The sequence below is a fragment of the Zea mays genome, chromosome 9 (assembly GCF_902167145.1).
Source record: "Zea mays cultivar B73 chromosome 9, Zm-B73-REFERENCE-NAM-5.0, whole genome shotgun sequence".
Taxonomy (NCBI): Eukaryota; Viridiplantae; Streptophyta; class Magnoliopsida; order Poales; family Poaceae; genus Zea; species Zea mays.
Genome location: NC_050104.1, coordinates 111736918 through 111762891, shown reverse-complemented (window position 1 = coordinate 111762891; position 25974 = coordinate 111736918). Strand labels below are relative to the sequence as shown.

The 25974-nt window shown below is 49.5% G+C and overlaps 1 protein-coding gene across 3 annotated transcripts; it reads right to left on the bottom strand.

Annotated features, from left to right (window-relative positions):
- Window positions 1-201: 201 nt before the first annotated feature.
- Window positions 202-24449, bottom strand: LOC103638857 (villin-3). 3 transcript variants are annotated; one of them, XM_020544043.2, is made up of 24 exons: window positions 23880-24066; window positions 22707-22828; window positions 22173-22272; window positions 21778-21846; window positions 21445-21687; window positions 21176-21353; window positions 20953-21085; window positions 20653-20815; window positions 19924-20071; window positions 19742-19842; window positions 18664-18819; window positions 4592-4660; window positions 4445-4513; window positions 4208-4345; window positions 3976-4104; window positions 3170-3317; window positions 3025-3035; window positions 2803-2943; window positions 2577-2702; window positions 2282-2347; window positions 1226-1547; window positions 911-1140; window positions 710-830; window positions 202-632 (listed from the first exon to the last, which is right to left on the bottom strand). In XM_020544043.2, exons 1-23 carry the CDS (start codon window positions 23904-23906, stop codon window positions 717-719), a joined length of 3003 nt encoding a protein of 1000 aa, XP_020399632.1. In that variant the 5' UTR covers window positions 23907-24066; the 3' UTR covers window positions 202-632; window positions 710-716. The 3 variants fall into 3 exon arrangements, with proteins under 3 accessions (XP_020399632.1, XP_035818514.1, XP_020399631.1); XM_035962621.1 differs by having other exon boundaries at window positions 202-830; window positions 24060-24449; XM_020544042.3 differs by having other exon boundaries at window positions 202-830.
- Window positions 24450-25974: the final 1525 nt, after the last annotated feature.

Below are 25974 nucleotides of genomic sequence, written 5' to 3'. Positions count from 1 at the left end.
AATTCTAGCGTGCCAATCAAACTCTGGCAACCAACGCCACAACCAAGTACAACTTGTGAACCTCTAAATAAGCAAGGTAATCATGCCAGACAATACCTATCTGGAAAATTTTACAAACATGATCTGTTGTTACGGAAACAAACAGCATGTTCACAAATATTTGTCACCCGCTAGTTCATTTTTGATCTAAACCGCGACAAATAAAAAAGAACGGAGTGAGTACAAAACAACAGCCCACAGAAATAACATTTTACAAACTCTTTTGTACAGCATGCTCTGTCGTCTAAATTACATCACATATATATCCCTTATTATCTCGGGACTCTAGTTTTTTCAACAAAAAAATAGAACAAATATGGCTTCACAGGGGAAAAAAAAAGGGTTCGCAAGCTCACAAACAAACCTGTGACCTTGGATAGGAAAGAATTGGAGTGACCGGATCACCAATGCAGTGATCTGGCACTACATGCAAAATGTCAGTGAAGAACACAATTCAGGAACATGAGCAGCTAAAAACTCACTGGACTTGCTCCTCCCAGACCCAACGAGGGTCCCTTGACCCTGCTAGGCTACACTTACAATTACTCTTTACCACTTCTGAATTGACTGCGAGAGATTTCGAGTGCCTATGCCTGGAAAAAGGTTTTACCTTTGAAAACAGTCATTGTGCTTTTGACTTAGCAAAGAAAAGCAGTCTGTTTGACAGTACCAAGTTTTCAGAATAGCTGAAGGGCAATCTTGAGCCTGTTCTGCTTCCACCTTGGTAGCTTCCCAAATGCCTCCTTTGTCATCCCAAACTTTTCTCTGAACTCCGATGAAGACAGATATATCTGCAACGTGCCAGAGTATAGTAGTAGTTTTAGAGCTTCAGTCAGTTAGGCAATGGTTTCGTAAGGGCACAAAGATTTACCTCTCGCTTGGTAACATCAATGTCTGTGGGGATATTGGTGGAAGATGTCCTCAAGCTGTCATATGGGTATATAGGAAGTCCTGCCTGACACTCTGCCTGACTCTCTTTTACATCTTCCTCTACTGTAGGAGTTGCAATTTGACTATCCTTTGTAGGGTTGATTTCCTTGGCATTCGTCTCTAGTGTAGGCTTGTTCGCTTCAATTTGGGGCTTGCTTGCATCAGGGCTCGCTTGAAACCAAAAGAAGATAGAAGGTAAGATAAACCATGCTTAAAATGTAAAATGACACTATCCCTTTTAAGGATGCTAGCATACCTTTAATTGACTTTGGTATTAGAGTTGCTTTAGGCCGCTCAAAAGAAGCAGAAATCGCAGCGATTGAAGCTGTCCTTGGAGGTGGCTTTGAAGAATCAGAAGATACAGGCTTCGGAACTTGTTTCCTAACAACAGGTGGAGGAGTTGATAGGTTTCGAGCGTTTGGGTTCTCAAAGTTAGCAGCCAATGCATTGAAAGCAGGCGACCTTCCTCTGACTCTTATACGATCAGGACTGAATGACATGCTTCTGGAACGTTGGGATTTATCAGGTACACTCGACCTTCCAGTGTGTGTTGATGTTGTTGACCTTCTTTTTGGTTTCTACAAATATTATAACCATGGATTAGCCTATTTCTAGGAAAACATCATTAGGAAACTGAACTAAACACAGTGAATGCCTGTGCAGCTGTGCTACGAGCTACTTCCAATTCGTTGTTTTGTATGTTCTTGCAAGTGATACTGACTAGTGATACTTAGCATTTCATTATCACGAGTTCAACAACAATGTAAATAACTAGCCAAAAGTATCCGGGTGAAAATGCACCATTGGTTTCATAAGGTCATGCAGTAAACACCAATCCATGAACATTCAGCAAGATGTGCCAAAATATAATGCTATCATAACTCACACAGTCACACATACACAGTAGACAGCACTGCATTTTGTAACGAATTTTATTTTTCTTTATTTCACTTCATTTTTAGTTTACTTAGACCTACTTTAGACTGGACATGTTGATCCAGTCAGCCACACATATGGTCCCAACTGCCTAACAAGATACTCCATCCAAAAAGGATGCAATTCTATAATAGTGCTCAGTCAATCTGTCCTAAGTTTGACTAAATTTATATAAAAAATATTAATGCTTATCATAATAAATGGGTAAATTTCGATTTTTCATGGAATATATTTTCATAACATACCTGTTTGGAGTCTTAAATGTTGTTAGTATTGTTTCGTAAACTCAATCAAAGTTAAGTTAGGACAAAACCTATAATGGCATCCTTTATGGGATGGAGGTAGTAATTGTCATTATTGGATACAGAAACCTTACATCTGCTCTTGGTTTTACTCCATCCTTCACTAAAGATAACCTCCTTTCAAATGAGTTACCATGCATCTGAAACAATTCGCAAGGCAAAAAAAAATCAGTTTAGCATGTGATATTTGCACAACACCAAAGCCATTACAATCCAGGCAGGAGTGCCTTAGGCTGTATCCAACAGATCGTGCATATGGTCGTGTAAAACATTGTTTTTGCACTGTAGATAGCATTGTTTGTAGGGTGAAGTTTGAAATGGGAGGTATGGTAGGGAATTAGATAGAAGAGCTGTTGGAGATAGCCTTACTATTGATTTTGCTGAATCCCAACTGAAGAACCTAGTGAAATATTGGGGTTCACTTCCTTCATTGATGACATAAAGTGGTGTTTCTCGTGATACATTCTCCATTAGAATGTCAAGGTCTAGAAATTTCTGTCACAAAGCATGATTTCACAATTCACTTCAAGTTTTGAAAAAAATGCCTTCTCATTTATAGCGCTCTATAAAAACGAAATATGAATGTATAATATACCTCTCCAATGTTCAAAGCTTGTGCTCGTATTTTTGTGTCCACATGTTGTCCAACCCATACGAAGACACATGAGTGACAATCCAAAATAAATATATCCTCCGTCATCAAATCATCTTGAGTGAAGTTGAATATTTCTCTGACCTACAAAACCAGTTTCACCAGCATTAATTATTCAGCACACTATTTTCATGACAAACAATATATAAACTTCAGCATACGCACCTTAAGCACCCCTTCTCACCCCCAAAGTATGACCACAGGAAAAAAAGAATTCAAAAAGAAGAAATCAGATAAGGTGCACAATGAACTATAAAGACCAATTAAGATAATGAATAAATGCAATGGGAGACATTCAAATTTGTCTTACCCTTTGTAAATGTACAAGCAAATAAATGAGGGTCACTTTCTTGGTCCCTCACAATCTTCTGGCTGCCATACTCAGACTTGACTCCAAGCAACTTCCAAAACTGATCATATTCAGATCCTTCTTTGAGCATTCTGGACTGCAAATTTGGCTGCATATAGTGGATGAGAAGAATGGAAAGGTTCAGTGTTGTAGTAGTTTATATGATAGAGCAGTGAGCATGCAACCAGGACAGAAACATGCTCAGGTAGAGTATAAATATATAGTTACACAGAAGCAATCAACAAGCTAATATGCAAGTTGGGAACAGGAAGCATTTATGTCATAATACAAGTAGACAAGTGATGAACTGATTTACTGCCAAACAAGGACTGTTGATCTAGTAATAACATGATGTACACTTGACAGGAAACAGATGCAAAAAGTAACTAGGAAATTAGGATAAGTAAATTATACTGTATGATGTTGATGGTGTGCAAATAAGTCTGAAGATAACATTCAATTAATACGTACAACATATTAGTAGAAATCATATAAATGACTGTAGTGATTATTAAGTCATCATAAATGCAGTAACTAGCAATCTACTATATAACTGTTCTGCGAAAATCTTTAGCTTAGATGGTTGTAGTAACTAGTCATTACCCACTGGCGGACATCAATCTAGAAATAACAGAAAGAAGAAACACAGCTAAAGCCTAAATTGTCATGTGGATAATGAGTTCATCGAAGTGCAGCAGCAACATAGCAGACTGTTCATTTGAATGGTCAACCATGCCAACACAATCACTAAAAAGCACTCCTCCAACCTTGATCACATCTAGCTGCCTCTCAGCAAGCTCTTGGTCCATTGATGAGCTTAGATTACCGATCCATGTAAATACTGTATCTCCGTCATGCAATATGTAACAATAAGAAGAGTTCAGCGACGGTGCTGCCTGGTAATAAGAATCATAGCATTGTCAAAGGAATCCACTAAGATAAGAAGGCCATAACACAACCATAATGCCTTGTTTGGAGAAGACAATAAAAATAAATTACCGTGTCAACTTGAATAGCTTGCATATTCTCTGGCCCTGAGCCCTGAACTCGAAAAAGTGCAACCCCATTTTCTGAATAAGTATCATCTTCAATGCCATTTTCTGAGACAAATTTCTTATACCCAGTACTTGTCCCTCCCTGTATTTAGTGAAAATACACATATGCAACAATCATATTACCACTGTAAGGAGAAAGAATTTGCAGGTGCTTATTCACATGAATTTGGCTAACACCAACCTTGTATATAACCAAGTTTTGAAATATTGGGAAAAATTCAGTGGGTTCCTTTCCTTCATAAATGCGAACCTGTGATGACCAAAGAAGAGGTTAGGACAGTCAGCCAAGAATTACAAAAATCTTTGACAAGACTGGAAGAATATTAACCAGAACAGCCTGAAATTTTAAAGACTCAATCATCTTGTCAGCTAGTGAAATGGCTGCACTTCTTTCCTCCTGTTTATATATGAAAAAAAAAGAAAAACATGGTTAAGTAATCCAACTCAGTATCATTTAACAAAGAAACAAAAGTGTTAAGGAGGCCATAACTGAATGCTCCTCGGAAATAATGATTAATATATATACAATTGTTGTTGATGCCTTCCTAGGGAAACACTACAGGCGCAGGCAGCAGTAGGTTGGTCAGTTTGTTAGAGTGCAGTTGAGAGTTTTTAGGCCCAAGTTGTTATCTTTCTGTTGAGAGTGTATCAAGGAAAGGCTTATCATTATCCCTCCAAGGGCTTATTCCTTATCTGTTAGTCAGCTGAGAGCTGGGCGCCTCTAATCTATAAAGAGGACAGTAGATTGTACTAGGTTTTTTATCGAAGAAGTAAAACCCTGTTGGGAACTCCTTCGATCATCGTGGCTGCGTCTCCGCGCAGCTCCGGTGACGACATTCCCACCCATTCGCCTTATCCCTTGCGATCTCTCTCCCAATCCCACCTCCTTCTCCACTTACCACTCAGATCACCCAGGCGTTCACACCATATCAAATTGGTATCGGAGACAGCTGACGCATCGACATCCATGTCTAGCGTCAGCGACGATTCTAGGGCTCTGACCGACTCCGCCAAATTGGACAGGATCTTGGCGCAGCTCACCACCATGAACACGCGCATGGATTCCCATGATCAAAGGTTGGCTCGGTTGGAAGATGATCAAGGATGCCAGGCGGCATCCATCCAGGAGACGTCACCCACCACAGGCGGAGAACCGACCCTGGGCACGAGCGAGATCCCCCAGGGCCGCGGCTCTACCCCAGTGACGGGTGGCCAGCATCACAGAAACCACGGCCACCGTGAGCACTTCGACGGCGACGAACCACCACGACCCAAGATCAGTTTCCCTACATATGACGGCGAGGCTGATCCCCTGCCGTGGCTCAACAAGTGCAACACTTCAGAGGAATGAGGACATGGGAGGATGAAAAAGTATGGCAGACTTCCTTGCACCTAGAGGGCATTGCAGCAAACTGGTTCTATACACTTGAACGTGACATTGGTGGCGTCCTCACATGGTCCCGTTTCTCAGAGTTCATTAACATGAGATTCGAACCTCCCTTACGCACCAATGGGATGGCAGGTTTGAAGGAGCTTCACCGCACCGGAACTGTTGAAGATTACCAGCGTCAGTTTCTCAAGCTCATGTGACGGTGTGATGATACCACCCAGCAGCAGGCAGCAGCAGACCAATATGTTCACAGCAGGCCTGGGAGAACCCCTATGCATAGACGTCGAGTTGGTGGGGCCGACAAACCTGCAGCATGCCTAGCACTTGGCAAGGGCGTTCGAGCGGCGACTGGCGTCAGCATCCATCGCCAGCCGGTCTTCACCCTCCAACTCATCCTCCAGATCTGGGGCTACCAAACCTGCAACATCAACGACAGGCCGACCACGTCTCCGTCGTTTTTCTCCCGACGAACTTGCAGGCAAAAGAGCCAATGGGGAATGCTATCACTGCTCAGAGAAATATTCGCCAGATCACAAGTGTGCAGGTTGTGGGGTATTTCTCCTGGAACTGGAACATGATGACAGCACAGAGGAACCATAAGTACCAGAAGACCTCAGCATCTCCCTCCATGCCATCACTGGGATCGACGTCGCCGAAACACTGAAGATGCCAGTCACTATTAATGGTGTCACCCTCACTGCCCTGGTGGACTTGGGATCGACTCACACATTCCTCGCCAACGCAGCAGCTGCTCGTCTTGGCCTCCAGGTGACGCACCTGGCTGGTCTCTCAGTTAAGTGGCCAATGGAGACCATGTCACCAGCAAGGGTCGCACCGTGGCGACCATCACCATCGGCAACGTGGTGCTGGGGATTGAATGGCTGCGATCCCTAGGCCCCATCATCTGCAACTTCAACAAGCTGATAATGGCCTTCTGGCGCCAGGGGCGCCTGGTGTGCTGGACTGGACTAGGGGTCGCGCCACCCCACTGTGCAGCCTTGGATGTGACTATGTGAGCCAAGGACTCCTAGATTCACTGTTGGAATCATTCTCAGATTTGTTTGAAGAACCAACTGGTCTTCACCACGTCGCCATGATCACCATATTCGCCTACTATCAGGGATAGCACCAGTGGCAGTACGCCCCTACCGTTACCCACAGTTGCTCAAGGATGAGATTGAGCGCCAATGTGATCAGATGCTTCGCCAAGGTATCATCCGCGAGTGTACATCGGCTTTCTCTTCATTAGTATTGCTCGTCAAGAAGGCGGATAAAACATGGCATTTTTGTATCGACTACCACGAACTAAACGCCAAGACTGTCAAGGACAAGTTCCCCATTCCAGTGGTGGAGGGACTTCTTGACGAACTAGGGGGGGCACTTCTTCACAAAACTGGATCTCCGCAGTGGGTACCATCAAGTCCGCATGTATCCTGATGATATTGACAAGACAACATTCCGCACCCATCGTGGCCATTTCGAGTTCCTGATAATGCCATTCGGTTTGACTAATGCGCCCTCCACATTCCAAACACTAATGAATGAAGTTCTCAAGCCATTGATCCGCAAGTGTGTGCTGGTTTTCTTCGACGACATCCTGATTTTCAGCAAGTCCTGGGCAGAACATCTCCAGCATGTGAAACAAGTATTCCAGCTGCTACGTAAGCACAAGCTAGCACTGAAACGCTCCAAATGCTCCTTTGCAGCACATTCTATGGCATATCTCGGCCATATTATTTCCAATCAAGGGGTGGCCATGGATCCTTCCAAGGTGGATGAAGTTGAATCTTGGCCGCGTACACAATCGCTGCGAGCTCTACGCAGGTTCCTCGGCCTAACTGGCTATTACCGCAAGTTCATCGCAGGATATGGCGCGGTGGCAGCACCTCTCACTGCCCTACTTAAGCGGGAAGCCTTCAAGTGGTCTAAGGAAGCCGAAGAAGCCTTCAGTCAGTTAAAACAGTCCCTGATGACATTACTGCAGATGCCAGTTTTTCAGAATAGTTTCATCATCGATTGCGATGCCTCGGGAGCAGGATTTGGTGCGGTTCTGCACCAGGGAGATGGCGAAATAGCCTATTTCAGCATGGCTGTTTCTCCTCACCATCTGAAACTTCCGGCTTATGAGCGTGAACTAATTGGGTTGGTCAAAGCAGTTCGCCACTGGCGGCCTTATGTTTGAGGCCATACTTTCATCGTCAGAACAGATCATTTCAGCTTGAAGTATCTGTTGGACCAGCGCCTATCAACCACTCCTCAACACACGTGGGTAAGCAAGCTGTTTGGCTATGACTTCACGGTTGAATACAAGCCAGGCAAGCTAAATGGGGCTGCGGACGCCTTGTCCAGGCGCGACGAAGGGTCCCTTGCTGTTGCTACTATCTCTACCCCAACCTTCGAGCTGTTTGAGGCCTTGCGAGCAGAGGCAGCTCAGGATCCTCAGATTGCTACCCTACAGCAGCAACTAGCCAATGGCACAGCCCCAGCCGGCTGGTCACAGGCAGATGGTCTTCTTCTCTTCCAGGGCAAAGTTTTTGTACCAGATGCTTCTGCCTTGTGGCCACACCTGCTGGCTCATGCACATAACTCAGGACATGAAGGCATCCAAAAGACAGTGAACAGATGGAAATCCACATTCTACAACCCACACCCACTCCGGCGGGTTCGTGAGTTTGTTCGCAGTTGTGCTGTCTGCCAAAAGAACAAAACTGAGCACCTTCATTCAGCAGGTCTTCTTCAGCCGCTTCAAGTTCCATCTGAAATCTGGAGTGATATATCCATGGATTTCATTGAAGGGTTTCCACGTATTGCCGACAAGTCTGTGATTCTCACTGTGGTGGACAGATTCTCCAAGTTTGCCCATTTCATTCCCCTGTGTCATCCTTACACAGCAGCATCTGTGGCCAAAGCCTTCTTCAATGAGATTGTTCAACTCCATGGGTTACTGTCGGAGAGGGAATTCTCCGGCCGGGTGGCGGAGTGCACCCACCCTTAATCCTAAGATGAGGAAGGGGCTTAAGCGTTTTGCCTATCCTGCTAAATGATCACCGAGCACATGAACACGCGAGAGTTTAGAGTGGTTCGGGCCGCCGGAGCGTAATACCCTACTCCACCGTGTGTTGGATTGCTGTGGAAGCTTAAAAGCTGAGAGTCTAAGTTGGGTCTGAGAGATGCCCCTCGTAACGCTGCATGCCTCCCCTTTTATAGCTAAGGGGGACATGTACAAGGGTTCTGAGCCCCGACATGTGGGCCCAGGAACATAACAGATGTAGTACTTGGAGCTACTAATGTTTGCTGCTGGAGCAACCTTCCTACGTCCTGACGTCTGAGATCTGTGTAGTATCGGCGTGCAGGGGAAGCTTCTCGCATAAGGGATGATGAGCACAGTGCGCCGCGCAGCACAGGCGTACTGTTTGACAATGGACTGGACAGGTGCGCCGTCTGCAGGATGGCCCTGGCGCCGCCTGCCAGCGGAGTGGACAGGACGCATTAAATGCTAAGGGGGCACATCGCCTATCAGCAGGGTGGACATGCGGCGCGTCCTCTCCGCAATAAATGCAGAGACAGCGCGGCCTAGAGGACTTACGTCAGGCTCCGCCCGTTGGCTTATGTCACGGGCTACAAGCCACGTGGCAGCATCGGGTCTCCGCCTGAGCGGAGAGCACAAGCGCACAGGATAAGGCCTGGACACGTGTCAGTACCAGACCCTTGCTTATGCTAGGGTCTCCCCTGTCCCGGGACCCTGTTGTGGCCCGGACCTTACTCGGAGGGATCTGGACCCCATCCGAGGGACCTGGCATGCTTACTTGGGAGTTCCGAGCCGTAATTGGGGGTCCGGGTTGTGCGTACAGGGGTCCGGTGCTCCCTCACGGAGGTCCGGTACAACTGATACATCCTGGGATGTACCATCTTTTCTCGCCACGCGGTGCCCCTTGAGCCGCCCACGTGGTGGGGTCAGGTGTTGTTCACCGTTCGGCTAGGGAACGTCGTATGGGCACCGGGTCTTCATACTGTAGTAGAGGGTACCCCTGATTCAGGGTACCGACAGTGGCCCCCGGGCCCGCCTCAGGGGAGGATACGAGACTGCAGGTGGGGCCAAAGTCTGATTGTCGATTGGCTCGCTGTCCCTGCACGCCCGTTGATGCAATTACCGCCGGTCCGCCCATGGTCATGCCGACTGCCACGCCTGTCCCCGCGGCTGACTGACCCGTGACCTCCGCACTTGATGTCTTTGCTGGGCCATGCGCGGGGTGCCTCGAGTCGCTGCATTTTTGAAAATTTAACTTTTCCGTCTTCTTGTGGCAGCCCCGAGGAGGCGTGGTACTGGCGCGAGCGGCGGTGCGACTTCTCTGTACGCAGAAACCGGCGCGCCAGGTGCATGACATGTGGGCCTGGGCCCCCATGCCAGAGGTTGGACCGCTGGCTGCAGCGAAGCCGAGGGGGCGCACAACCGCGGGGCGGTTGCACGCTTCCTCTGCGGCGGTTCGCCTTCTTGACCGTTGGTTGCGGCGAAGATGAAGGGGCGTGCTACTGCGGGGCGGTGGCATGCTCCCTGTGCGACGATTCGCATTCTTCGCGCTTCGGGCTTGTATGACATGTGAGGCCTGGCCCCGTGTCATAGGATGGGAACCCTGGTGCGCATCGGGGGAGACCTTGCCCGTGACGCTTCGGGGCGCGAGTGGGGAAATTTGCCTTTAAAAAGGGGTTCACCCCTCGAGTAGCAGCCATGTCTTGCTTCTTTCCCACTCGCGGCGCCCTTTCGCCTCCGAGTTCTCCGCGCCCGTTTGCCTTCAAGGTCTCTGCTTCGCGTTGTCGTAGTTTGCCATGGCCTTGTGACTCCATCCCGAGCACACCCAGACTGAGTGAGTGCTCGAAATGGTATACCGCCTGCTCGGATGGGATGCGCCGGTACTTGCCGGAAGGATTTGCGCCGGCGTTATCCACTCCGATGAGCTTGCCGCTAGAGAGTTCGTGCCTTTTGTCCTCCCTAGCGGGCCGGTGCTACCGGTCTTGTCTTCCCTCTACCGGAGGTGCGCGACCTTGTGGGAGCGGCGCTCTTCCACCGGTGCTTGGTTTCAAGGATGTTCATTAGCCTCGCGGTGGTGGGGAGCGGGCTGAGTCGCGGCTTCGTCCTCCACATGGGCTGGTGCCCGCCTCTTCCTCCAGCATTCGGAGGAAAAGGATGATCACCAGCCTTGTGAAGGAGGCAAACTTCGGCTACATGGTCCCGACCAGACCACAAGCACCGCCTTCCGCCGTGCTCCCAGCTCCAAGGCTTGGATGGTCTTGTCCTCACCCCCGTAGGGGGACGGAGGCGAGGACCTCTTCACCGTGGCACACATGCTGAGGTGGTCGCCACCGCTGGGGAGGCTGCCTGGCGCAGAGGTGGTTGCCTCTACTGGCGAGCCGCTCGGAGCCGAGGTAGTCGCCGCCGCTGGCGAGCCGTCGGTGCAGAGGTGGTCGCCTTCGCTGGCGAGCCGCTCGGAGCTAGCTACCCACGCGACCCTACTGGTGTGGAGGTAGTTCATACCTGTAGAGTAGATATGGAGCTAGAACTCCGCTTGAAGGCGGATGTAATACTTTTGCTTTTTGTAAGGTACTTTTGAGTACTATTTATCAAGCAGTATTAGCACTTATCTGTGTACCACTTGTCCCTGTTCTGTGTGGTGTAGCCGATTCCTCCTTGGTACCTGGCCCCTGGGATGTAGGCTCGATTTGTCGAGGCTGCAGACCAGCATACCTAAGGAAGAGTTGGCAATGGCCCCCAGGAGGTAGCCTCGACTGGGACCTGAGCCTGCACACAGCTTTGGCTAGGGACATTAGTACACCCACAGGGCCCGCCATCTGACACTAGCCATCCTTTGATACATGCTCGGGACCTGCAGGGTTTAGTCTGGGAGGCCAAGTTGTGCGTCCGGACCCCCTGGATGGTGGTTCTAGGTACTAGGACACCCGTCGCAGAGTGGTAGAGCGTGCAGGCCCACTGTACGGGACCAGGCTGAGCGGCTACATGGGCTCCGGACCACCCCAGGAGACAAGTTCCCATTCTCTAGTTCCGGACCCCAGGTTGTCGGACCCACAGGACTTATAGCTCCAAATACTAGGGTACCCGTCACGGAGTGGTGGAGTGTGCAGGCTTTCGGGTACGGGACCAGGCTAAGCGGCCACACAGGTTCCGGACCACCCCATGGAACGGGCTACCGTTCTTTAGAACCGCCCCCCAGGCTGTCGGGCCCTCCTGCTTTCACAAAGAGGTCCTAAACTGCAAGCCTGGCTGTTCAATTCGGATGTCATTATGTCTGATGGAAAAGAAACTGTTTGGATGGGTTAGATAAAATAATATCTGAAAAACTGCAAGGCAAAACCATGGAGCAGTAGGATAAAACTATCATAGAGGCACATCTGAGGGGGTAATTCTTTTCTTTATAACTTATCATGCATGGGTGCAGACCAACAGGCTGGGCTTATGAGGGCGGACCTCACCGGGTTGGCGTACACGTATGCGTTACCTAGTTACAAAAGGGAGAAAAATCTGACCCCTCAGACTTGCTCCTATGGATAGAACTTACAGAGGTGCACCAGTGTCAGGGAGAGGTACTCCTTCAGTCATAGCTAGACAGTCACCCCCGGGTCGGCGTATTCCCGTTACCTTGAAGGTCCTTCCTAGCTGGGGGAGAGTTGTGCAGCCCTTCTTGGTTTGGTACTTGCCGTAGGACTAGGTCCCGACCCTGGGTTCCCATCTGCGTTTGATGAGGGAGTCCTCGTCCTCGTGCTGTAGTCATTTCTGCATGGACCTATCAGAAGTCTGGACCCGTGGGGAGTCCAGAAGGGTTTCCGGGGGAAGGCAGGCTTTGGCCCCATAGACCGGGGAGCACGGGGTCCCCTGGGGGTCCATCTAGTTGTCTCCACCGGATTAGGAGCCTCCGGCGAAGACATCCTTCAGCTCCCCCTCGGGTGACTGATACCCGAGGTCCCGTTCAGCCGCGGCCACCTCGCCGTCGTCGACCTTTTCTTTGCCGGGTCGGCGACGAGGTGGGGAGCCGTCCTTGGAAGACTGCTCACGCCGCTCACTGACGCGTTTCGCGAGATCAATGATCTCGCGACACTCCGCGGCGCTGTGGCGACCGTTGGGGTGCATAGGGCATGAGCCGCTGTTACCCCTCTGCGGCCATGGGCGTTTGTTGCGGTCGCCCCGGCCCCCGGTCGCGGTTGCAACGACTAGAGCGGTGGACCACGGCTTCTGGTAGTCGCGGTCTTTCTTCTTTTTCTTCTTACCGTTCCGGGGGACGGCACCCGAGCCACCCGACTGGGCAGCCCCGGTTTGTAGGGCCGAGTGCCATGCACGGCCCTCGGCGGCTCTGGCGCATTTGTCGGTCAGAGCGAAGAGTGTGGGGACAGTTTCCACGTCATGCGTGGCCAACTTCTCCAATATTTTCTCATCACGTACTCCCTGGCGGAAGGCCGTGATGATGGAAGCATCAGAAATGCGAGGTATAGTACCTCGCACCTTAGTGAAGCGGGAGATGAACGTCCGGAGAGTCTCCCCGGGTTCCTGCCTTACCACGTGGAGGTGGGCCTCCACACCGTGTTGCTGGTAAGCGCTGGCGAAGTTTGCAACGAACCACGCGCAGAGCTCTTCCCAGGAGTAGATTGACCCTGGGGCGAGGTTCATGAGCCAAGTTCGGGCAGGTCCAGACAAGGCGACATGAAAATATGTTGCCATCACAGCGGTGTTTCCACCTGCTGCTGTGATAGCGGTGACATACACCTGCAGGAATTCCGACGGGTTTGACGTACCGTCGTATTTTTCCGGCAGGTGTGGCCGGAACTTGGGATACGTTGGTGCCGGGCGGACGGGGCACCAGATCCCACGTCTGGTTGGCGACGAGCGCCGCGTACTCCTCCTCCATCGCCCGACGCCAGTGGGGGTCCAGCAGGGCGGTGCAGACGGAGGAGGGTACCGGAGAAACCTGCGAGTCTCCAGTCGTGGCCGCCAGGACTCGGGGCGCAGGGTACCAGCCGCATGCCGCGTCACCATCGGGTAGACATGCCGCGGGTCGCGGTGAAGAAGCGGTGGGTGGTACACCGGCGTCTCGACACGTGCCGCGGATGGCCGCGGCGGAGGTGTAGGTGTCCCTGGCGGGGACTGGGCCACCGGCGGTGCCGCCAGAGGAGAGGACACCGGTGGGGACGACGGCGGTGGTGGCGACGGTGGAGGTGCGAACCCCGGCGGCGGCGGCGGGCGCTGGTAGACGCGCACCGGCTGGGCGAAGCGAGCCGGAGGGGTCGGTACCGACGGCCCCGCAGGCGGTGCAGTCCCACCACCCCCGCTCGGCCCAGGGGCGATCGGAGACGGGGCCCCGCGGAGAGGCGACACCACCGGACCCGGGCAAGGCATCGGGCCGGTAGTAGGATCGACAGGCGGTGAGCGAGTACCTGCAGAGAGAGGAAGGATAGGTGGCTCAACCACTGCGTCAGTCAGAAGGAGAGTGAAGAGGTCAAGGTCAGGGTCGGAGGAGGGTGGTGTGGTGGTGGAGGAGTAGGGAAATACGGACTCATCAAACACCACAAGGCGAGAGATGAGGACCCGGCGAGAGGAGAGGTCAAAGCAGCGGTAGCCCTTGTGGTCCGGGGAGTACCCGAGAAACACACAGAGGGTGGAACGGGGTGCAAGCTTGTGAGGAGCAGTGGCAGCGGTGTTCGGGTAGCAAGCACACCCGAAGACACGGAGGTGGTCATAGCGCGGAGGGGTACCGAAGAGTGCCTGGTGAGGAGTGGGGGCCGGGCACGCAGTGGAAGGGAGACGGTTGAGGAGGTAGGTAGAGGTGTGGAGGCCCTCGGCCCAGAAGCGTGCCGGTAGGTGCACTTGGAGGAGAAGAGTGCGGATGGTGTCGTTGGTCGTGCGGATCATGCGCTCAGCCTTGTTGTTCTGGGAGGAGGTATACGGGCAAGACATCCGCAAGTGCATCCCGTGGGAGAGAAAGAAGGCGCGGGAGGTGGAGTTATCGAACTCCCGACCATTGTCACACTGGACGGCCTTAATGGTGAGGCCGAACTGAGTGGACACCCAGACGAAGAAGTGGCGGAGGGCGGGGAAAGCTTCAGACTTGGCACGCAAAGGGAAAGTCCACACATAATGAGAAAAATCATCAAGCACCACAAGATAGTATTTGTAGCCTGACATACTGGTAATAGGTGAAGTCCACAAATCGCAGTGTACAAGATCAAATGCATGAGTAGCATGCGAGGAAGAAGAAGAAAAAGGAAGACGAACATAGCGGCCTAACTGGCACGCATGACAAAGATGCTCATCATGTGATCTAGTACATGGGATAGTGGCACTATGAGTAAGCTGCATCAAGGCATCGCGTCCGGGGTGACCAAGGCGACAATGCCAGGTGGTAGGAGACGTGGTGGCAGCAAAAACAGCAGCAGTGGCAGGTGACGACGACGAAGAAGAGGTGGCGTGCGGAAGCCGAAGGGTGTAGAGGGGGCTGGTGCTGTCACATCTGAGGAGGGGGCGCCGAGTTGCCGAGTCCTTCACAGTAAGACCAGAAGAGTCAAACTCGACAGAACAAGAATTATCAGCAGTAAAACGGCGAATGGAAAGAAGATTGTGGATCAAAGAAGGAGCGACAAGAACATCGGGAATGCGAAAAGAGCCAGAAGGGCCGGCGACACCCACAGATGTGACAGGAAGACACGAGCCATTCGCCACCATGATGGACGAAGGGAGAGAGGAAGGAGGGCGAACAGAGGTGAGTATACCAGGGTCAGGAGTGGTGTGGTAGGTAGCACCGGTGTCCGCGATCCACTCGGGACCCATCAGTGGAGTCAGAGTGGGAGTCTGGAAGGCAGCCAGGGCGATCGCGTCCCAACCAACCAACCCGGACGGTGGAGCAGACGGCGGTGTGGGCCACGACGAAGCGGCAGGCATCGAGGTCCAGGGCGACGGAGAGGCGAAGGCGAACCCCGGCGGCGAGGTGAACCCCGGCTGCGCACCAGCAAACAGGGCCACCGGGGGACGAGCCTCAGAACCTGGCCCCTGGAACGGCCACATGGAGATGCGCCCTAACCACGTGTGGTGGAAAGTGGGCCAAGGCGCACCTTGCTGGGATCTCGGCGTCGGTGTGTTGCCACGGGCACCACCGCCAGAACCACCACCACCGCGGCCACTACGGCGGCGACGGCCACCACCGCCCCCGCCTCCGCCACCTCGACCCCCGCCGCCCCTGCTCGGCCCGGGTGGATGAGGGCCAAGGGCAGACTGTGACGGAGTAAGTGGACGGGTCGGGGTGATAGCCGCCAGTGCTGTCGAGGAGGACGAGGACCCCGGGCCGGAGATCGATGCAGCCTGAGCACCCAGAGTGATCTCCTCCAGAGCAAGGTCGTCGCGGACCTGGAGGAAGGTAGGGAAGGGGCGCTGGCGCATGATCAACGACCGGAGGTGGGTGTAGCGATCGCTGAGGCCACGGAGGACGTTGAGGACGAGCATGCGGTCCTCCATGGGTCAGCCTAGATCACCAAGTGAGTCCTCCATGGTCTTCATCTTGCAGCAGTACTCACTGACGCTGAGGTCCCCCTGGACGAAGGTGCGGAAGGCCGCGTCGAGGCGGAGAGCCCGGGCCTCGGTGTTGCCCAGGAACTGGCCCTTGATGGCTAGCCAAATAGCCCGAGCGTGAGGAAGGTTCCGAAGGACGCTGTGGAGGTCGACGGAGATCGTCCCCACGATCCAGGTGAGCACGATGCTGTCGAGGCGGACCCACGCGGCAGTCGGCGCCACGCCGGTAGGGTCGCAGAGGACGTGGTCATCCAGGGCGTAGCGGCGAAGGTAAGGAGGAGTAAGCCCCGCCAGCGTGCGTAGGACGGCGACTCTGGCTCCAGGACGACAGGAACCATGAGGCGAATGTTCTGGACACTCCCAGCCTGAAGGTGGAGCTGAGCCACGAGCGGGTCAGTCGGGTCATGCCAGAGCATCGTGGGGATGGTGCGGGGCCTGGTCCCGACGGTCGGCGCGGTCGGGACACCGTACACGCCGCCCACGGTGTCAGAGAAGGTGGCCCCGCCGTCGTGGGCCGCAGGCGAGGCGAGGAGTTGTTCCGCCGCGGCAATCTGAGCAGCGATAGCGTCGGCGGCTTCGCGCTCGCGCTCCCACACGAGGGCCGCTTCCCGCAGACGTGCCTGTTGCGCCGCGTGCTCCGCGTGGGCAGCGGCGAGGGCGACGACGGTGTATCCCTGGTGGGCGACCGATGGAGGAGGCGGCGAATCAACGACAGGATGTGTATTGACGACCAGCGAGGGGGATTGGCGGGGGAGGGTCCTCCGGATCTGCAACCCCCGTGGGAACCCCAGTCGCCACAGCAGTCAGGGCAGAGGCGGTGCTCGCGGCGGTGAGGGCCCCACCGGCGGCGCTAGGTCCTGACCCCCACTCCGGCCCGAGCGCAGGGGAGACCGGGGGAGCGCGCGCGACATAGGGGGTGGTCCTCCCACCGACGGCGGTGGCAGCTCCCGTGTCCGCGGGTCCGGGAGAACCGGCGCGGGGTGGAGCAGCGGCGGCAGCGCGCGCCAAGGGCGACGGCGTGGGCCCAAGAGGAGAGGGGAGGGAAGACGTGGAAGTAGGAGGGGGAGGAGGAGGCGGCTGCTCGGCCATGGGGGAGCTGAAGGGGCGACCGGTGCAGGGGGCGCGGCCGGCGCTGAGGGAGACGGTGGCACGGTCTACCAGAAAGGGGCGGGGCCGACGGTGGTGAGGGGCGGACGGAGCAGGGGGCTGATCGGCCGGGGTCGGACGGGGTCGACGGCTGCCTGGCGGCCTGGCGCGGGCGGGCGCTTGGCACAGGGGCAGGGTGCGGGGCGCGGGCGGACGGAGCAGGGGGCTGCTCGGCCGGGGTCGACCAGGGTCGGCGGCTTCCTGGCGGCCTGGCGCGGGCGGGTCGCGCGGCACATGGGCAGGGCGCGGGGTCGCTTCCTCCTGGCGGCGCCGGCGGACGGAGCAGGGGCTGCTCGGCCGGGGTCGGCGGCTTCCGGGTGCAAGCGGGTCGCGCGGCACAGGGGCAGGGCGCGGGGTCGCGTCCTCCTGGTGGCGCGGCCAAGCAGGGGCGGCGGCCTGGCGACGCCTAGAGGGAGCAGAAGGGCGGCGGCCTGGCGGCAGGGAAGGAAACCCTAGCCGCAGCCGGCTGAGGGATGAGGGAGGAGCGAAAACCTAATTTGATACCATGTTGGAAGAATGACTGTTAGATTACCTGGGCCAACCCTAGGGGGTGGCTATATAGGGTTTATACATGGGCCTCATGGGCCTAATCCACATATTCTAACAATTTTAACTCCAATTGGTCTCTCTTTTGTGGGTCCTAAGAGAAGAGATTCAGATTTTGTTGAACGGTGGAGAAAGGCTTCAACTAGGATTCCTAAAAGCAAAAGAAAGGGGTTTAATAGTATGGTAATTCTTGGGGCTTGGAGTCTTTGGAAACAGAGAAATAGGTGTGTTTTTTACGGAGCTCGACCCTGCCTTTCTACCTTAGAGGATGGATTCAAAGATGAGATGAGACTGTGGTTTTCTGTTGGAGACAGGAACATGCGCTCCCTTTTTTTACCCTGGTTAGAGAAAGGAAAGTCTTGTAGCCTCTTGGTAGGCTGGGGTGGTGGTGTGTCGTGTGACTGGTATGTGTCTGTGTTGTGTGTGTTTGGTGTGTGTGTGTGTGTTTTTTTTGTGAGTCTCGTGTGTTTTTTTTTGTGTTGTGTTCTGATTGTCCCAGGCCTCAGGCCTTTTTCCCTCTACTTTAATATAATTACTTTAATATAATGATATGCAACCCTCCTGCGTATTCGAGAAAAAAGTACTCTATATATGAGACCGAATATAACAAGGACACATACATAGGCATCTAACAACACAAAGCACATTGTTGATAAAGTACAAACATGCACTAAATAATGAGACGTTGAGTAAGATTCATGGCAATGTATCAATCATATGTGCAATACAGCAAATAGAAAATGCATTAAACAGTTACCTGGACACTCTTCTTCCCAAACCAGGTACCAATAAGACATTCATCTCCAATATATCCAGGGTAGGTGTATTGAAAGATATAGCAGTCTCCACTATAAAACTTGCATTGCTCAGAAAACGAAAGGAAAGTCTTATCACTGCCATTTACGCGCCAAACCTGTAAGATATCGGCTACCTGAGATTCTGTAAATGTAAATGACACTCTAGTTTCTTTTTTCTCAAACACGTAGGACAGCAGCATATCTTCATATTAAGAAGGGAAAAAAGGGCAAGAAGCCAAGAACCCTTACAACACACACCCTTGTTTTTTGAGATTACATACCTGCCCTTTTCTTACAACAAACACGAGTACAGCATGAGAATTAGAATACCTACCACCGGCCTAGGGCAAAGGAAAGAAATGCATCGGGCCCCTGCTAAGGTCCAGTAGAACATTTCCTCAAAGGTGGGCAGCAAAACTCCAGCAAAATGACACTTTAGTGTTATGGTAGCAGAGTCTTAAGTAATAAAGTTCACGAATGGTAAAGCAACACTGAACACTGCCCCAACCCCCCCCCCCCCCCCCCCACCCCCCACCCCTCCCCCCCATACACACACACAAACCAAAAGAACACGAATGTATCAAACATGGTTATTTTAGCAGCGATGTTCAAAACAACATTATTTCATCTTGTTATTGCAACTAAACCCTTCAAGTAGGTATGTGCTCTACTGCTCCAACTAACAATCTTATTCCAGAGTATCAGTTGTGTTATGTCACGAGATCAATAAATGATAATTCAATGCTACAACTGAATGTGTCTGGTTCCAATATCTTTTCTAAGGGCTAGTTTGGAAACTTAAATCTCCGGAAATCCCAGGGATTTAAGTTTCCAAACTAGCCCTAAGAAAGGAAATTCAATATCTGTTTACTTCCTGTTTAAGGACAGATCATGGGGTTTCTTGAAATGGGAGTTTTAAATCCTGGTGTTTTAAGTGTGTGTGGCATGGGTTGTATGGCCTTCTGCCCATCTTTTTTTTTCTTAATATAATGATACGCAGCTCTCTTGTGTATTCGGAAAAAAAGGAAGTTCACTGACCTGTAAGTTGCCAGTGCAATCAATCTGAGGTTGAGGCTCTTGCTTTACAGGAGCAGCTTTTGCTGGATCCTTGAAATTAAATCCTTGTCGCTTAAGAAGAGCTACAATAGCAAATTTAGTTATAAAGAATCAGTTGTGGCAACTAAAATGAAAAAAAAAAGAATTGTGGCTCAGATGATAACCTGCCACTTTTCCTCTGCTTTCATCCGACACAACTGCATCAGCTTTCTTGGGCCATTTATCAAACTTTGATTTGAATGTGACAGTCTCAAATCCTTCCATGAGCCGAATAATATGAGATTTTTGCCGGTTTCCTTCACGTAGTAATTCCTGCAGAGGTAAGAATGTGTTTATGTACGTCTAGAGAAAGAAATAGCCCAACAATTGTCTAAAATATGTGGTAAATCGAAAATGAGAAAAAAAAATAGAATGTCAGGGCATCTTCTTAGATAATGTTTTTTAACTAATATTGCGGTTAGTAGTCCGCAGCACCAGAGATATCTTAAACATGATGAAAACCCATATTGTGGTGTGGATCATGTGGAACCACCCGCCAAGTAAAGTTGCATTGATCGAAAGGTCTTGTCTTGCACATAAAGTTTAACTTACGTCAAAGATGGCACTACTATAACACAGTCAATACACGCCATAGGAACTCTTTATTATTGATGTGGGTGAGACCGAACTCTTTTATAGGAAATTTCTAGTTATGTCTAAGCTCCCCATGGTTAACAATATTGGCTGCAAAATTTCTTAGCAAATATACATATGTGGTTGCCACATTGGTGATGGACCTCAGCGCTATTACATCTGTGGTTGACCTCTCATAGACCTCTTTGTGGTGGCTGGTTCACACAGTGCAGCATTATCATAGCCACTAAATCAAGATAGCAGAAGCAAGACAATGTTACCTCAGCAGCTGAGCCGCCTCGTTTCCTTTCTTCAAGAGTTGTTTCTCTACCCATCCAGACATAAATTTCAGAACCACAGTCTAGTAGGTAACATTTTGTTGAATCTAATAGCTCCCTTTTTAGAATTTCGCAATCAATAGGGGCAAATTGGCCCTTGTTTACACTGGTAATAAAAAATAGAAAAAAATACATTTAAGCAGAGGAGAAAATAGACATGCTATAGCATAACCATGAAAGATATAATTAATTCAAAAAGAACTAGATTTGCTATTCTATGCTTTGTCCCTTGTGATATATTACCAAAGCAATTTTGAAGTGGAAGTAGAATCTTTCCCGTTGAGTTCAGAAAATGTCTTTCTTGGTAAAGGAGCAAATCCGCCAAAGAGACCCCAGAATTCACCAGCATCAGCATCTGCCATCAACTTTCCATCCTCTGTTTAAAAGACACAATTGTAATTCTGGAAGAATATTGGGCATTGTCCACTTAAGCTTGTATAAACCTTTTTGGCCAAAATAAACTTACCAACTGCCGCAACTTCACATTTTCCTTCATGGTTTGTATCTTTAAGATGTTGCACAACCTCAAGTGCTTTAGCCCTCTCCTGAATACTTGAATTTGATCCATTGAATTGGAATATCTTAGATTTTGTATCTAAAATAAATATGTCATCATGGTTGAGTGATGCTCGTGCAAAAGGAACCTGTTGGAGAGAAAAAAATTGGAATGTGGTACCCGTACTAGGAAGCTATGAGTCTATGACCATACAAGGACCAATTGACAACTAAATTCACCTCTTTAACATGAACAGTATGCTTTCCTCTGCAGACAAATAATCGTGTTTTATGCTCCCGCTCATTTACTTCAGTATGCCTGAAACCAGATGCAACACCACCTTCCTCTGGTATAATACACGGCTTAAAGTATGAAAGAAATTTCTCAGTCTCATTTCCCTGTATTTCACGGTATTGGACAGCTCTTCCACCAAGGGCAGCATCGAGTTCCACAGTCTTAATTGCAGCTGTACCAGCTTCATCCTACTCGTTAATAACAATGCAATTGTAAAAATTCCTGTTCAATAGGTACACTGCCAGCAAGTGAAATGAACTTAACATGTGAAAGCAAACCTGACTGGTATCTTTGCCAAGCCAATAATGGATATCATGACGAAAAGAACCATTCTTAAGGGCAGTTGTCTGCTCAAGAACAAAATAACTATTAATAACAATCGGGATTTCATTCCTGCTCGATATGAATGAGGATTTAACTACAAAATGAGTATCTGCACAATATAAACATTTTATTGTAGCATAAATAATATGCTGAAATGATCAGTAGCATCAGAAACAACTAATCCCTTCTTGTATGAAGGATGTGTGATTTGATAAGCATGTGGGGGAAGTAAATATGCAGTGGTCTTTGGAGTAAAGATGTAAGCAATGGAAACAGTTGCACTCCTGACATCAGGCAGCTCACTTAATATAGGAATTGACATATTTACTATGTGAGCAAAGCTGAGTACCTTCAGTACTATGTAGGAATCTCCTGTGAAAAATTTCCCATATGATTCCTTGGGAACAGGAACAGCCTGTAACTTTTCAATCCGCCATATTTCCAATCCACTGATCGTTGTTAAGGATAATAATACAAAGATGAATCATATAGACAAACAGAATTGAATGTTAGTACTGAAACACCATGCTAACCTAATATCCCCACTTAATATAACAAAGGTTTACTGTGGACTTGCAGTTCATGAAATATAGTTTGTGGTTGACCTACAAGTGTTTTAAGGAGTTTCCACTGGATACTATGGCAGCAGGCACTGTTTTAAAGGCGTCCAAGCGGTGGTCCAACGCCTAGGCGTCCAGGCAGTGGTCCAATGTCTTGTCTCGCCATACCGCTTTAAAAACCATGGCAGCAGGGACTACTAATTTGAAACAATAATACAACTGAAATGAGGAAAATGATGGCACATGCCATTCTTGGAACGAAACGAGATGCAGGGATAAGTATAGATATTGTGACCAGTAGCAAGCTAGAAACTGAAGGATACTCTTTTTGACCTGCACCTTGAAAAACAGGATCCACCTCCCTCATTGAAACAGCCATAGAACCCCTAGATTTTGTAGGACTAGTCTTTGGTGGTTTTTGCTTCAGGAGAGAAGAAAAGGTGTGCTGAAACAGGGGGGGGGGGGGGGGGGGGGGAGAAAAGATGAATCCTCAAAGCCAGCCTGTATAAAAGCATTCTTAAACAAGAACATAAATACAGGTCCCTTAAAAATATTTTGACGCGGATAGTTTAAATTTAAAATGAGATGAACCACATGCGAATTTTTGAACAACACTGCATGCAAAAGTTTCCTATTCAAAGTGCCCCCTGACACTGATAGAAACACAATGCCGCTTGTGAGTTTGCCCTTCATTAGGGATGAGGACTTGCTTCTATGTAATTAGAATGTCTAGCAATTCCAAAGACCTCTGTTCTGCTCCTGTATAATGATTGCATCTCAAACAACACCCAAGGAACATCCACAAACTAAGGAGTTGGCGTGATATAGAGCAAGCTAAGATCCTGATCCCCCATTCAACAGAAAGCTGAAAGCTAACCCAAGGAATGCGATGTTTTTTGGTGCAACTCACAATTGAGAATACATGACATCCTAGGTCCAACAAAACATCCATATCCAGCTCATTCAATCCAGAACAAAAGGGATGTGTGGGAACTTGCATGACCCGAATGCTCCAAGCCTCCAACACACCCAAAACTAAACGAACATTGGCTTGGCTTCCAAAACAATTCAAGTGGGCAGCTAAATCCAATGACTTCTGGAGCACGAATCAGCATCAGGATCAACAAGAGCCATCGAGTGGCAGATGAACAGGTATAAATCAGACCAAATTCCGGCCACCCAGATCCACCTCACGTCCAAAAAGAAAAACAAAATCACTGCTCTCATAAGATTGGTCTCCAGGCAGCGGCTTACACCATTATAGAGATCCAACATCTGATCTAAATCACACAAAATGGGCATTCCCATTCCAAATGCCAAAGGGCCAGATCCAATCCGCCATCCGGAAATCAACCAAGCAAAATTTCCCCACCACTACAACATGCTAAACCCCATTCATCCACGACCCACTAACAAATCTCAAAAAGTCAGAGAATTCCCGCAGCCCAGATCCGTCACGCACCCAAGCCAGCCAGCCAAGCAGAGACCCCGCGTACCTTGATCGCTGACCCCGGCGCGGCCATGGTCAGACCTCAGATCGCCAGAAGCCGAAGCCCCGATCAGAGGACCAACTTAACAACCCTAGCCGCGGGCACCATTAAACAAATCCCCGGCCCGACCCTCTCCACATCATTCCCTAAAAAATTGCTGAAATAGAGGATTCGGTCACCACGCACCTGGGCCGGGGACGGTGGCGGAGTCGAATCGTGGGGAGGACTAGCTAGCCAGCGGGTTGCTGTCGTTGCTGCCGTTAGCGCGCGCCCGGGCTGGCGTTAGCCTTTTGCGGAGGCGAACGAACGAGGCCGCTAAAACGAGGTGAAGCCCCCGGATTAACTAATAATCCGTCAATCACCCGGCTCAACAGGACGGGGCGGGGAGAGGTTGGGTTGGGGAGGCCAATGATTGGAGGTGAGGGCGTGAGGCGTGGCTGTTGTCGTGCTCGCCACTATGGCGGAGGACGACGAGGAGGAAGGAGAGGAAGACAGGACAGAGGGGGAGGGGGTGGAGGTGGAGCAGGTATTTGGGAGTTTGAGCTATTTATATTTTGTATGGAATTCCTCTCTTCGCCGTTATTACGTCGTAACTCGTTCTGCCGAGCTGGGCACACAGGAGGACATGCAGTATGCAAACGATCGAATAAGAATGAATATTACTTTACTCACTCTGTCTTGTTTTAGTTATTACTGGATAGTGTAAAATTAAACTATTCAACGACAACTAAAAAATGAAGAGAGTATATTGCAATTATTTTCATGTTTTTATTTAAATTTAGATTCGAAAGTCCTATAAAAGAGTATCCTCCTATAGTTTGGGTCAAGAGATCAATACTAGTATATGTAATGATATATATACCCTTATAAAGATGTAACCATTATATTCTAGGAAGAGATAATAGAAAATTACAAGTAGAGTTAGTTGGTTCTGTTATATATGTATTATTTATTTTGGAACAAATTTTGAACTCTATAAATGCACTTATTATAGAACAAATAGACTATGTTAGATGTGATATCAATGAATATTGACTTCATAAATATGTTATTTCTATATTACGGATACGGTAACGTCCAGCAAGGTGCAGTTACATCCACGGACGTAATTACAGAGGATCCCGTCGGCCTCTAAATGGATTCGGACTTAAATACAGCTAAAAAAACATATATACCATTTCTCCTAATAGTAGCACAATGTTAACTGCTAAACGGATTGGACTTAAATATAGCTAAAAAACATTTGCACCGTTTCTCTTAATAGTAACCTAATGTTAATGGCGTAGATGACAACATGGTACATCTAGGTTTTTAGAATTATATATGAAGACAAGGGGAAAAATAGAGCTCGGTAAAGTAAGAGACCGAAGGGTTATTGAAAGTGATAGGATCAACATGTTCGTCAAACTTTGAAGGTTCGAGCCTCCTGCCTGATGTGATAAACAAGACAAGAAATGCTAAATTTTTTATGGTGTGTTTGGTTTGTGGAGTCACTCTATCCTTCATGAGGTGATGCATCATAAATTCATTCCATTAATTTTGGTGGAATCAACCCACTCCTCATGTATATACTAATTATTAGCTTATGAGGAATGAGGTGGTGATGGATCAACTCATTCTATTCCACAAACCAAATAAAAAAGTGGAGAGTGAGAAGAAAATGGATCACTTTATTCCTCAAACCAAACACACTATTAGATAATGGAAATTATCATCCAGCCTTGGCTTCAAAGAAGCTACGGCCCCTACAAGAAATGCTAGATAATGTCGCCTTCAAGGAAATCAAAACTCACACACCGTTTTCAAATGATGCCACATCTGAACTCTGATTCAAGAAAAGAATGGTTCAACTTATGTGTTTTAATGGCAGCTTAGATAGATTACCTAGTGCAAAATTATAGTTGAGAAGATAAAGAAAAATAAATCTGAGACAAAAATATTTAGCTCCTTTGATGTAGTCTTTTATTTTTAGTAATTAAGCTGCTACTCCTAAATTCTAAAAAAAATAGAGAAAATGTAATATCTGATTAACATTTTTTGTGCAAAATTATATAAATTTTAGATACTGCTAGATCACAGAACTGAAATAGATAAAATTGGT